General features: G+C 46.4%; 1 protein-coding gene across 3 annotated transcripts in view; it reads right to left on the minus strand.

Annotated features, from left to right (window-relative positions):
- Positions 1-14,161, minus strand: part of Iqca1 (IQ motif containing with AAA domain 1) — a 109,196-nt gene that overhangs the window by 32,940 nt on the left and 62,095 nt on the right. For all 3 annotated transcript variants that reach the window (XM_031368374.1, XM_031368372.1, XM_031368373.1), the window contains exons 10-13: positions 8,331-8,437; positions 8,070-8,162; positions 5,277-5,344; positions 1,605-1,687 (exon numbers count right to left, since the gene is read on the minus strand). In XM_031368374.1, coding sequence (XP_031224234.1) covers positions 1,605-1,687; positions 5,277-5,344; positions 8,070-8,162; positions 8,331-8,437 — 351 coding nt within the window. The remainder of the gene's footprint in view (positions 1-1,604; positions 1,688-5,276; positions 5,345-8,069; positions 8,163-8,330; positions 8,438-14,161) is intronic.

Genomic DNA, 14,161 nt, shown 5'->3' on the forward strand with positions numbered 1-14,161 from the left:
AAAAAAAAAAAATCACCAGTAGATTCTCAGGTGTTTGCATGAATGATGGCTTGGAACAATCCCTAAGCACCATGTCCCACCCCAGGGATGGTTCACCATCTGCTAAGGGAATGAGCAAACTTTCCAAGGGAGACTCTGGGGACAGCACTTTCACCACACATTTCAGCGTAAATGCCACCAGGTAAGATAAAGAGGTGCCACGTGCCTCCTGTGGGAGACCCAAGGACGCCCCAGTGCATGTAGTTTTTATGGAACCTGGATGAAACAGCAAAGAAACCATCGAAGAAACCCAGTGCTGAGGAAGAAACCCAGTGCTGGGGCAGAAACCCAATGCTGGGGCAACCTGTAAGGCAACCCAGAGTCCTCGGGAAGATGCTACAGTGAGCAGCCCAGGGAGGTGAGCGTCTGCTGCTCAGCTTCCTTTCTGTCAAACTGGCACAGCTGAAGTCAAACAGGAAGAGGAAACCTCGGGTGGGGACATGTCTCTACCAGATTGGCTTACTGGCAAGTCTGTAGGCCATTTTCTTGATTCATGATTGATGGGGGAGGGCCAAGCCCATTACTGGTGGTGCCACACTAGGGCAGGCATTAGGGATTATAAAAGCAGACTGAGCAAGCCACGGGGGAGCAAATCAGTAAGCAGCACTCCTCCATGGCCTCTGCCTTGGGTCCTGCCTTCCGGTTCCTGTCTTGAGTTCCTGCCCTGACTTCCCTCAGGGATGGACTGTGATCTTGATGTGTAAGCTGACAAAACCCTTTCCTCTGTCAGGCGCTTTTGGCTGTGATGTTTATCATGGCAAAAGAAACTTAACTAAAATGGAAGTGATGGTGTTCTTTGACAGAAGGCGTTGCAGGAGAGTAGAGAGCTACAACCCCACGCACACCCTCCATGGGACCCGGGACTGGAGAAGGCATGCAGCTGTGAAGAACGCATGCAGGCCAGCAGGGAGACTGCATGCCAAGCACACATTAGGCGACAGTATTTGAATTAGCGTTCCATCTTCTGAGCGTGAATGCTCTTTCTGGTTCTGTTGGAGACTATCCTTGACCATAAGAGATGTTTTCTTCACCAGAGTGAACACAACATCTCTTTCATCAGGGTGCAGAATTGTGAGAAATTTTTAGCAGCGGGCATGTTCTTAGGTCAGCATAGATACACTTTTAAATTAAAAAAAAAATCGACACAAACCCTTAGTTGGAGATCATAGTCACAACTGTCCGTCCTCCCTCCTCCCAGCACTCTGACCAGCCCTAGCAGTTCTCTGGAGAGAACACCTCATGAAAGGGTTGTACACCACAGTAGCACCAGGGGCGATATGTTTCCACACAAATGCTCGACCCATTCATTTCTTCACATCAGGTTGTGCCAGAAAGAACTGGCCAGGGGAGTCTGTTAATGAGTTGAAAAACTGGCTTCTGCCCAATTAAGGGACTGGTTTTAGTCAGGGAGCCCCTTTGTTCAGAGTACCCTCTTAGGTTGTTAATCAATCTACAAGCAGCCACCATGACCCGGCTTCTGTTTGAAAAGAGACACAATGAAATGTATTTCTAGAACCACGAAGTGTCACGTGACAGACGCGGACTTTGCGCTTGGTGTGCTTTACCTATGTAATCTGAGAGGTTGACCTTCAGAGGCTGGATCAGCAGACCTTCTTCGACCAGCTCCTGGTACAGGGACTCGATGGTCCTGGGGACGAAGCACACTGTCTCTGTCATCAGTACACACTGACAAACTAGGACTTAGACCTCAGCTGCTCTGAGGTATGCTTGCATGTTTGCAAATAAATGCACTTTTGAAAGATTTCTACAATTTGGGGATAAATTAGGCTTTTTGAAAACAATATTTTCAGCCAACCATGTAGATACTAGATGTTTCCTGTTAAGAATTATATTTGTGGGCATCTGAGGCCAAGTATGACTCCATCGGTCTTTATGATGGTCCAAATATGAATTAGAAATTGCTTGATAATAGTAATACAATGGGGCCTGGGATTTTATATTCAGTTAGTATCTATGAGCCATAGATTATTAGCCTTCGTGAAATTTCTGTTTCTGTTTAACTTGATAGTACAGTGGTTTAGTTTCTACAAGGAGCAAGGATGGCTGAAACTGGAGATAATTCTCTGTCTCTGTCTGTCTGTCTGTCTATGTGTCTGTCTGTCTGTCTCTGTCTCCCCCCTACACACACCCTGTATATATGTGTGCTAGAGGTTGATTTTGGTTGTCTAATTTATTTCCATCTAGTTTTTGAGACATGGTTTTTCACTTAACCTGCAGTTCTGATTCATAGGCTGACCAAGCCATCGTCCCAGTCCTGAAGAATATATATATATATATATATATATATATGTATATGTATGTATATATATGTATATATGTGTGTATATATATATATATATATATATATATATATATCACTTGAAGAGAATTCTTTTTGTTGTTGTTGTTGTTGTTTGAGACAGGGTCTCATTTTGTGGCTTTGGTTGTCCTGGAATTCACTATGTAGACCAGGCTGGCCTAGAACTCACAAAGCTCTGCCTGCCTCTGCTTCCCGAGTACTGGGACTAAGGGTGTTTGCCCCAACTCTTGACTGAAGATAATTCATGTATGGAGACAAGTTATTCAAAGCTGTGTGTATGTTGGGAGGGTGTAGTTCTGTGTTGTATACGCATGCCTAAACAACCACCCCACAACAGCATACTTCTCAAAGAGGGGCTTGGGAAGACAGCCAGGACACGGGGAATTTATAACAGCTGAAAATGATAGTCACGGTGTTCTGCCTAATGGCTGAAATCCCTGATGATGGTAACTGGGGTTTGGCTCACAGGAATGCAGTAGGTTAAGCTTGAGTATCATTCAATTAGATCCTCAGGGACAGTTTATCCTTTCGTTTTCTCTGTCCTTCCAGACTATTCTTGTCTTTTATTTGTTGGAAATACAAATTGTAACTGTATAGAAAGAGCTTTCTCACTGTACAGTGGTTTGAATGAACATGATTAAAATGATCTTAAAAAGACCCAAGAATGTTACGTTAGAGTCAAGCCAAATTCCCACCAGGGCGGCCTCAGTTCGGAGACCCTAGGCCTTGGTTGACTGGGTCTGTGTTTGCTGATCATATTTAAAATATTGTACCCTCTGTTGACAACTAAGGAAGGTTTGATTGCTATAACAGTTGGAGTGACAGGACCCAAACAATGTCACAGAAGTGCCAAGTGTAGCATTTTTCACAGGAATACATGCTTAAACATGTAATGTAGGCATCAAATATTAACATGAGATTGAAAAAGATTCTCTAACATGATGAAAATATATTAGGAATTTCCAAACCCAAACCCGCATTTGGATTTCTTTTCATAATTAAATGAACTTCTGATATGGAAACAAGAATTCCAATTTGAAAATGGCCTTAAAGTATGAAGACTTTACTGAGTTAAAGGTTTCTTAGTTTGATGAGAGAAACAGAAATTGTCTTACAGTATTACTGCAGAGCTAACAGGATGCTAGAGGCTAGTCTTTAGGATTAAAGTTGAAGGGATGAGGTGGCTGCCAGTGCATTTATATTTCTGGACATTGAAATGAATGGAAAACACAGTCTCAGACCTTTTCACCAGGGATCTGTGTTCTAGTTAGCTTTAACCCTCCATGTGACACAGCGTAAGAGTCATCCAAGAAGGGAGTCTCAATTGAAGGGTCATCTAGATCAGAGTGACCTGTGGGTACTCCTGTAGGAAACTGTCTTTATCGTATTGGTATAGGAGAGCCCAGCCCGCTGTAGGTGACACTATTCCCTAGGCAGGGGGTCCTAGGCTTGGCTGGAGTAAATGCTGTGTGGAACAACAAACAAGCTCACCTTTCAAGTTCCTGTCCTGATTTCCCTCAATGATGGACTCTAACCTGGAGTTTTAAGCTAAAAGAGCCCTCTTCTAAAATTTTCTTGCTCAGAGTGTTTTTTAACATAGTATTAGAAAGGAAACTAGAACAGATTGCCTCTGACTTATTTATGACAGATTCAAGTACAAGGAAGCATGCCAGAACACCTTCAAGGTCTAGCAGTCATGGTCCATCTGCGGCCATGCTGGTCAGCGCCACTGTATTTGGTGCTACTTCAAAGGCAAAGGGAAGCGGGCGAATACTTTTCACTAGGAACAGGGTCATATGGGAGGAGCTGGTGTTAGCTCTTGTTTCTTATTACTTCACTCTGCTTTGGAATCAAGGCAAGAACAAAGGAGGAAGTCGAGATATAAAAGCTCCTGAAACACACCGCTGGCTCTAGGGTCTGCCTGGCCAGAGCCTCCTGAAAATAACCATGTATCTCTGTCTTGGCAGTTTCAACATTGATGCAATGACAGATGTCTGTCTTTCCATGAATGAGGGGGTCTCAAAAAATGTATCCAAGGATCCCAGTAGGCACCAGCCAGCCAAACAATGTAACTTCAAGTGGGGGCTACTTCCAAGTGAGCACCAGCTGTGGGGTACTCCGGCTGCCTTAGGGGCGACCGCAGAGGGACTAACAGAGAATCCAGGTAGGCTTCTTTCCCCATGGATGCCACTCATGCCCACTGTGAGAGAGGGTGCTTCAGGATGGTGCCTGGCCTCTAACCAGCAGGGTGTTAACTGGACCACCTTAACACTGTGATGTCTGCATGCCCACGTGCTGAGGTTACAAAACACGGGCATTTTAAGCCAGGTGTTAGTCTGAAGTTGGGTTAACGAAACTCAAGGATCTTAAACATCCCTTTGGAGACACAGGCGCATTGCATCTCTGTACGAGGTCCCTCAGCAAGCAGGAAGGAGTGCACGGGGGTGGTGTGTGTGTGTGTGGGAGTGGGTTGGGTGGGTGGGATGGGGGAGTGGGGTGAGGCTATAAAGGAAGGGAGGCTCCCTCTGTTCAAAAGGAACTCAGCTCGCATGTTCTGAGGTTTCATGATGTTATTCCCTAAGCCATTTTTAATGGACATCAGCCCCTTGACTTCCATGAACATTTCAGAATTTTGAAAAGTTATGGGAATTCAGATGTGACAGGCAGGTTTACCTCCAGGCAGGTGGTCCTGTTGCACGTTTTCCCCAATCTATGTTCTATATAGGGTTTTCTCCTGGGCCCGCCGCTCCCCACACTCTGTCCAGGAGGGGCGTGGCAGGGCTGAGAGGGGCTCTCTCACCTGGCCCTGCTCTGGGATTTGGGGTGCATCTCTGCGTTTCTTATCTTCTCTGCTGTCCACTCCCCACATTCGTCTTCCCTCCACCCCCCCCCCCACTTTAACAAACCCTCCCCTTACCTGTCAGCTGTCAGGTCTTTTTCCTTCTTTCCTCGTTTCCCTTTCCGGCCTTTCTTCCCTTTATTTTGCTGAAAGAAATAAGCAAGGATGTCATTAAAATGAGCAAGCAGATGAGTCCTGAAGCCTTTCTCCTTTGAATCGCTTTTGCATCTTTGACAAAAATTATTTGTGTGTATTTGTGCACAGGGCTGCCTGGGCCCTCTTCTATATACATGTCCTGCTCCATATACATCCACCTGTCTGTCTGTCGGTCTGTATGTCCGTATCCTCCTATGAACATAGCATAGCGTTGATAACTATGATCAACACTATGCTAAACACATCTGAGCTCTATGGAGGTAAACTCCTTCTGTGCCTGACTTGTTGAGAGTTCTTCTCATGAAAGAATATTGAACTCTGTCACATTCTTCCTGCCCCCCCCCCCCAAATCTCTGAAATGACACAGCAGACCAAGGCAATGAGAGAGTCAAGCTTTTCAGGGCCACTCCATCAGTGTGGTGGGCACAGCGACCGATCTGTGCATGTCCTTGCATTGCACGGCCCTGAGGCAAAATCCACATAAGTACTGGCAGATTCAGTTTGCTAGTGTTTCTTTGGAGATATGTGTGCCCCTGTAAATCAGGAATATTGATGCCTAGTTTTCTTTGATTGTTCTGTCTTTATCTGGGTTTGGTTTCAGGATGCTTGAGGGCTCGTAAAAAATAGCCCAGACATCTCCCTTCACCTATTATTTTTGGAAACTTATTTAAAATTTTTTTTTTTTACTAACTTTTCTCTCTCTTTCACTTTCTCTGGAGGCCTGAGTGTGACATTCCAGGATACTTATTAAGTCTGTAAGGCCCAATCCACATGGGAGCTAGACCTAACAAGTAATCCATCCATACAATAATATACATTAAGGGTTTGCTGTGAGCCAGAGGAGGTTACTAATGTCTATACATTCCTACATTCATTGCCTTTACATAGAAGGAAGATATCAACATGGTGTCCCCAGTGAATAGAGAGCACCTGCCAGTTACGAAGCTCAAGTAAGACATGCCCCAGAGTGGCATGATATGCAAAGAAACGAGAGCCACTCTGGGCTTTCCAAAGACCTCCCTCAGGAAGACTATGGTCTGTGCCAGGAAGACAGAGATGGCATTAGAGGGTGTGAAGGAAGCCTGTCCAAATCAGACTTGTGTTCAGGAAGGACCGCCCCGGATGCTAGATAAGTTCTAAGTCATCACCTCCAGCAAGTGCTTGAAATTGTCACATGCTGTCCTCCTCTGTGCCCCGTCCTGGCTAGCAGTCTTCCTTAATTGTCAACTCTTTGTTACCAATTAAGCTTTAGCTTGTCCCGAAGTTCACTCTTAGGTCACCAGGGCTGGGACCTGGCTGTACAAACTTTTCGAGCTACACAAAAAGGAATGAACTCTTCTAGCTCTTGAGGGCACCCAGTGCCTGGTGTGACACAGTGGCATCTTGTAGATTGCAGGAAATGAGATGGGGTCAAGGAGGGAAGTAAGACTGGTGTGACCCTGGGCTTGGCTACTGAGGAGGAGATGCCTGCCCTTGGAGAGGAGGTTATGGCTACCTCTGAAATACACTTCCCACTGAGATCAGCTTAGTTTTCATGTCTAGTCATGAGCACACACTCTTTTTTATAAAGATATATAAGGAATTGAAAAGGACATCCAGAGGAGAGGGACTGCACCAGGCTAGCGAGGTGTGTTTTTAGGACAGAGCTACAAGGGACAACCTAACTGACATTGGAGTCAAGCCATGTGTTCAGCACAGAGTGGGCTGAGATAGGTATCCTAAGGCTATGTGTCTCCTGAGGTGCCAAGACTCAACACAGTGTGACTGAGCTCCTGAGTCACAGGCTGGGTGGCTTAGTGTCTCCAAGCCACAGAGTTTTTGTATCTTTGATAACACTGCCAGGGAGGAATTGTGGACTTACTGTCTTTTGGGCATTCTGGCCCAGTTGCAGGGTTGTTTGTGTGGGATAAAGGGGAAACAGGAGGCTGAAGGGGAAACTGTACATCCTTCCATCCCACTGGCTGCTGCACATCACCATGAGATGGATCTGTGACAATGTAAGAGTTGATCTGCCCAGTTTCTTTCAGTCTTATTCCCCTACTCACAAACCCTACTTGATGCTACTGGCCTGGGGAGGAGGGATTGGGGCATTTGCTTTGTCCCTCTGATAGTACACATTCTTGTGGGGCTTGTGTGCTGTGAATCTGTAATGGACTGGTCCTGGGGAGGATCCACTCTGATGGCAGGGTTAATTCCACATAAAGGCCTCATCTTTGAGCACTGGGTGGTGAACAGTGAAATCTGCAAAAAGCCGGGATGCTTGATGTCTTAGTCAGTGTTCTATTGCTGTGAAGACACACAACGACCAAGGCAACACTTATAAAAGAAAGCCTCTAGCTGGGGCTTGCTCAGAGTCTCAGAGGTTTAGTCCTGTATCATGGCAGGAAGCATGGTGGTCATGCAGGCAGACATGGTGCTGGAGAAGGAGCTGAGAGTTCTACGTTAATATCCACAGGCGGCAGGAGAAGAGAGAACCCCTGGGTCTGGCTTAGACTTCTGAAACCTCAAAGCCCAGCCCTAAGTTTCATACTTCTCCCAGCAACCTCCCAATACCTTCCCAATCCTTCCCAAACAGTGCCACTTCTTTGATGACCAAGTATTTAAATACACGAGTCTTTGGGGGAGGCATTCTAAATTCAAAGCACCACACTTGGTGCAAGCAGCCACCCAGCAGGCACTGCCATCTGTGGCTGACCCTGCTCCTTTGACACGTACCTTTGTCCCTTTCATTGGCCGGGGTGGGATTTCCATCTCTTTGTTCACAGCCAGCTTAAGGTTTTTCAGTTCCTGTCTCATGAGCTCGTCCACCTAGGAGAGAATGCAAGGACATACACTGTGTTCATGTGACTTTGAATTGCCTTGTGTGTCCTCAAGGTAAAGTCTTGGCTTGCTCATCAGTTTGGAAACTGTAAAAAGTGTAGTCATTGCAGCAAAGTGGCTCCTCTGTCCCCTTCCTGGAGGTAAGCGTGGGCATACCTGAATCCTTATCTCCATTTCTAATTCCTTTCGCTTTTCCTCCTTGATCAGTTCTGGGTCATAGTCCTGAGGGAAATTCCAAGATTCATCTTTATTCATCCACATGTCTGTAAGCCATGAGGACAGAGAAAAAGGAAATGGTAAAAAAAAAAATTACGTTCAATATCTAGGTTAATGAGGGCTACTCTTAAAAGCATCAAGTAAAGAAAGACATGGTTGCGGTTGGCTTTGTCAGCTTGCTACAACCTGGAATCTCTTGAGCACAGAGCCTCAGTTGAGGAATTGTCTAGACCAGGAACTGTGATGTACCATTTTGGGGAGGTCTGAGCCAAGAGCCCTTGAAAAGAAATAGCTCCAGGAAGACATGGACACGAAGGTCTAGTTTCTAAACTGTGTCAGGCCTGCAAGCTACAGACACCAAGCCAGTGGCTAAATGCACAAGGAAGGTGTTCCCGCTTTACTTCTTAGGCAAACTGAGGTCAGAAGATGTTGTCAGGAGCAGAGCCTGGATGGATTTCTGCACCAGTGAGGGTTCTCACTCACCTCCCCTATGTCCTGCCTGAGAAACATGATGGCTGAGCCGGGTGTGGCTGTCAGAGTTCTCATCTTACCACGACACAGTCTTCACCACCAAGATATGTGGGTCAGCCTATGGGTGATGTCAGAGATGAGGTGGGGGCTTGAAAATGCAGAATGTGGATCCACAAGAAAATGGACTTATATTTCCAACTGTTGCATTTGTCACCGATCTAGTTCTTCCATATGTCCTCCCCTAGACAGGGTACCTGTATGAGAAGTGTCTCAGTGACTGAGCCCACAGCATGGGATGGGAAGGGGGCATGGAAGGAAGCTAGTTTGAAGGTAGTCAACGTTGAAGCTAAAGTTCAGGATGTATCATCATCCAGTCTGGTCTGGACAAGCCTGGCATAAAAGGGCTCCTTGGATAGGCAGACAACGCTTCTACCAGAAGACATACGTTATTAAACGAAAATGCCACTGTCAGATGTGGGGTAGTTTCCTAGAAGAAGTTGTTAGTCAACGAAGCCCCATAGATCCCATGAAAGCAACACAGGCTATGACCATTACGTTTGGCTGCCCATCATAACCATATGGTAAGACTCTATTGCTAGAGACATAGAAAGAGAGCTGGAGCTCACCAGGAAGCTCGCTCCCTGGCTTTCATAAAGCCAGAAGGTGCTATGCAGACGCTGGGGAAGAAAAGTCATACAGGGTCTTACCTAGAGTTGAACCCTGCAAGCTGCAAGGCAAGATGTGCCCACTGGGGTACCACTGGCATTACCACTGTGGGGCAACCAACCACTTTCTGATTGGATGTGAGGACTGCTCCGCAGAAAGAAATTCATACCTATAACTATAAACCTGATCAAAGCTCATGGCTATGGAAGTCATAGGTCCTAGTGGGAACCTGCTACTGTTGTCTTGATAAGTGGACATGTCGTCAAACTGCCTCCTAAGCATTTATGTCTATAGCCATAGATTAGGGATCCCCAGGGATACCCTTAACCCTGGTGAGGGAAGCTCTGTCTGGAATGGGCAGCCGTTAATGGGCAAAGTGCTAATAAGTGGCTGTTGAGTGCTTATCAGTCTCACCAAGGCTCAGGAGGCATTGTGGAATATGGAGAGGAAAGGATGTGAGAGCAGGAAGATGTGGATGAGAGCTATGAAATTCTGGCTTCTGTACAAGACATGACCATTGCACTCATGAGTTCATAGCAGCTGGACAGAATCAAGCCAGTCAGCATTTCAGCGCCGGTGGGGAAGGGGCTCGTTAAGCCCCACTAAGCTAATAGACCCCTAGCTAAGGATCTATTGGAAGTTTATGGCTGCTCGGGGGTGTTGCTCTCCTCTGGGGTACTACTGCTGTGGTCACCCATGTTCTGGTGGATGCTACCACACTACGTACATGTGGGAAGCACTATTGACTCAGTAGAATACATGAAAAGAGGGAAACATGAAGGAGACAAGGGACATGGTGAGGGACTGAGGGAGAGTGGGAGAGGGGAGCTGGGAGCCAATATGACCAAAACACATTTTATACATATGTGAAAGTGTCAAGGAGTAAATAAAAGTATTCTTAATTGTTGCAGGCTATTTGGTCACACTGTGAATCCTAAGACTGTGTTATCTACTGAAAAGCCCTGTTTTTTTAGTTGTGTTGTGGGTCAGCCCTTAGCACAACCTTTAATCCTTCTGGCTAGAGTACTGACATACCTTTAGCAGGTACCTTTAATCCCAAACAATGAAGGTAAAGATAGTTTGTACAAGGAAGCAGCCATATTTGAAAGTGATGTCTAATTGAGTGGCAGGTAAAATGATGAATCAGAGAAAGATGTGACAGAATAGGATCTGCCAACTCTCACGAGAAGAGAGAGGAAAAGGGAAGCTACTTAAGGGAGAGACACAGTACAGGAAGAGAGAGTAGAGTGCAGGATACAGCAGAGTTCCTGGAGAGCGGCACAGTAGAGTTGAGATGGAGAGTAGGCAGCACAGAGAGGAAGGAGTAGTCAGTTTAATGAGAACAGTGGTAGAGAGACAGACTGGAGAGAGAACAAGCTAGACCCAGGTAAAGATGGAATGAGCCAGAGAATGAGAATGAGCCAAAAGATGAGAACAGGTCGGCAGACATAGTTTGAGGTCGAGCAGAGCAATTAAGGAGAAGCCGGAGAAGCCAGATTGAATAAGTCAGCTGGGGGAGAAGGTGGGGCCAAAAGAGCTGGGTTGAAACAGCTAGAGCTCAGAAAGAACACGAAAGGGTGAGCTCATTCAGCAGCAAGTCTCAGAGGCTGAAAACATTCGAGGCCTACATTAGACTGTCCAGAGGCGAGAAGCTTCCAGGACCTGATCTAGGTTAGCAGCTGAGGCAGTAAAGCCTCCCAGGCAACAATTACAGCAGGAGGATAAAAGCTGGATTCACGCTTACTAAGCTCATTTCCTGAAATACGCAGTATTCTAAATGTAGGGCTTACAGACACCACCTTTGCTGAGACATTCTGGACTTCACAATGTAGTCCAAGCTTGCCTTGACCTAGAGATCTTCTATTTTAGCCATCTAAGTTGACAGGATTGATTGTCATGCCTGGCCCACTGGCTTCTTTTTCTGTGTTAAAAAGAAATCTTAGGTCTCCACCTGACAATAGTAAAAAGAGCTTCAGTGTGTTATAAAAATGTGCCATTTCCTAATGATAACTACCCGACAGGTTTCCAGGTTGCAGCGTTTGGTAAGTTTTCAACCACCATACAGCTTACCTGTTACATTAAGACATCAGAGAGCAAAGCTGCTTTGCTATTTACATGGACCCACTTCTTGGTGTTACTAGAGAGACTCTGCAGCTCTGAGAACAAGGCTTTCAGTAATAGCAGGAGTGTGGAATACTTAGCAGGGAGGGAGCCCCAACTCAAGTACTCCTGTAGCGGTCACAGTGACATGGTCACACACTGGAGTCTCTGCTTCATAATACAGCTCCTCACAAGGAGCCCTCTGATCTCCCCTCTAGAAGGTCTCAGTGGGCAGAGTTTGCCATCGAAATGTTGCTTTCTCATGACACTTCTGCACAGGGCACTTTTCAATCCCTTCAGGAATTTCATGGGCATTTGTAAATGCAGGAAGCTGTTTGGGACCCTCAGAGGGCACTTGGTGCCCTCACTCTCCTGCAGCCAGAAAGAGCTTTTTATCCCAAGACTGTGAAAAGCAGGCCAGGGCTCTTTCACATGGAAGGGAAGGGGAGGGCAGCATGGTGAAGAGGTTGGAGGGGGACTTAATCTTAGTGATTAAAATGCAAATGTATTATTTGAGAAGGCAAACCTTTGGCTTTAATGAAAGGGATTTGAAGATGAAGAGATCCCTATTTAAGTTACTGAAGACCTGGAAGATGATAGTCCAGGCCTCCAGCTGACAGGCATTTGAGCCTTCTCCCTGCTTCTTGGATTTCATGCAAACAGACTGTGCCCATTAGACTGTGGTGGTGAAGGTGGGATGTTGCAGGTTGCAAGACCTGGCTTCCCATGGGAATACCAAATCTCGCCCCACTCCCTGTCACTTCACCCCTCACCGCCCCCCCCCATCCCATACTCCACATTCAATTTTGCTTTTTTGTCAAAAAGAAACGCTCACACACTGCTTGCAAGAGTGTTAGGAAAGACAGTGAAAATGAAATTCTTGTGCCATCTGCCTCTGGGTCACACCGTCTGATAGCATTCCGCATTACTCCCTCACTCATGAGGAAAGTAAATTCAGTGTTAATTATGGTGCTACTGAGGTATCAGTCTCAGACTAGGCCTTGCTTCCAGAGCAAGTAGTGACATGTCCTGTCCTTTGGGACTTGGGCCCCACTGTGGGAAGCCACACACCCATTGTTTGGCATCTGAGATGAGTACAAAGGGACACAGAGGGGTGCAGGTGGCAAGAAGACTGCTACTCTGCAGAGGTCCCCCCAGGGAGGCCTTCTTGGCACAAGGCCTGAGGGACAGACATTGTGAGGACAAGGAGCAGGGGGCAGACAGCTACTGTGGGATGTGCTGGTCAGTGGGGAATGAGTTGCGGCCTCGGAAGCTCCTTCAGCTGGTGCATGTATTCTGCTTTGGTTCTGCTCAGAACGCTCCTTAGTGCATTCAGACTGGAGCTTCTGAGGGAGCCTTTCCTCCCCGACATGTCTTCCTCAGCCTTCCTTTTCTCTGAAGAGTTGTGTGCGTAGGGAAGGGAGGAGTCAGGCCTTCCAAATTCTGAGGGTGAGTAGGGGCCCAGGGCCCCAGCCTGGAGTCCTTCCTGTTCATCCTGGATGATGGTGCCACCAAACTGAGGGAAAGTGGAGAAGGCAAGAGTGTGGCTGGCAGTGAGCAGCGACCAGGGTGGGCCTACCATGGTTGTGAGGGTATGAGGGGCTCCCAGGAGAGGGCCCAGAATAAAATGAATGCGACATCACTTGGCTTCTCTGTGTGGAAATCATCCTGAAGACTGGTGGGAGACAATGAACACATAGCACAAACAGGTTGGTGTAAAGGCCAAGAGACAAGACTGGGCAGTGCAGTGTCTTGCCAATCACCATTCTTGCATACATGCACAGCCACACGCCAGTGGGACCCCAGTCAGGCCTGGACTTGTAGAGCGGTTGCAGAAGGTCCTCACTGGGTTAAGGACACATCTTTGCCTTCATCTTAATTCACATAACTGCCCAGCTTGGGCCCTCCCATCTGCCACTGCAACATGTGGAGCCCTGTAGGTGTGCTGATGGCTGACTTCATTTTTAGGTCTTTCAGACCAGTATCACATCCAACAAGGTGGAGACAATCAGAGTTGGCTGAATGAGTCTGTGAGAGGATGGATGTTTTTGATGGCAACTGTTCTGCTCCATTGCATGCAAACGTTTGGATGAAATCTCAAACTTTAAACAGCAGGCTTCCCAATGGTCCTTCCTGACAAGGGACCGTATTCATTTCCTGGTTTCTATGAAGACTGAGTGACACGGCACAGAAAACATTTATCTTTGCATGCTTTGGGTACCTGATAATGTTACTTGAACCCTTTGACTTTCTTCCTCCTTAATGAGCTCAGGTACCATATGGCCACAGCATCATGGTTGTCTCTGAATCTTTGGAGTCCCTGCCTCTAGTGGTCTGTTAGTGGGTACGTGCTAGAATAGAGTTAGCATAGCAAATAGTATATTTTAGTGTAACTATATTATAGTATAACAATAATAGAATTGTTGTTAAGGATATAACTCAAATTACTTTCAAAAAACATCTTGAATCAACATTAAATATGTACACATCTATCTATCCATCTATCTGTCTATTTGTCTATCTTTTTTTTTTTT

This window comes from Mastomys coucha, unplaced genomic scaffold (assembly GCF_008632895.1).
Source record: "Mastomys coucha isolate ucsf_1 unplaced genomic scaffold, UCSF_Mcou_1 pScaffold14, whole genome shotgun sequence".
Classification (NCBI taxonomy): Eukaryota; Metazoa; Chordata; class Mammalia; order Rodentia; family Muridae; genus Mastomys; species Mastomys coucha.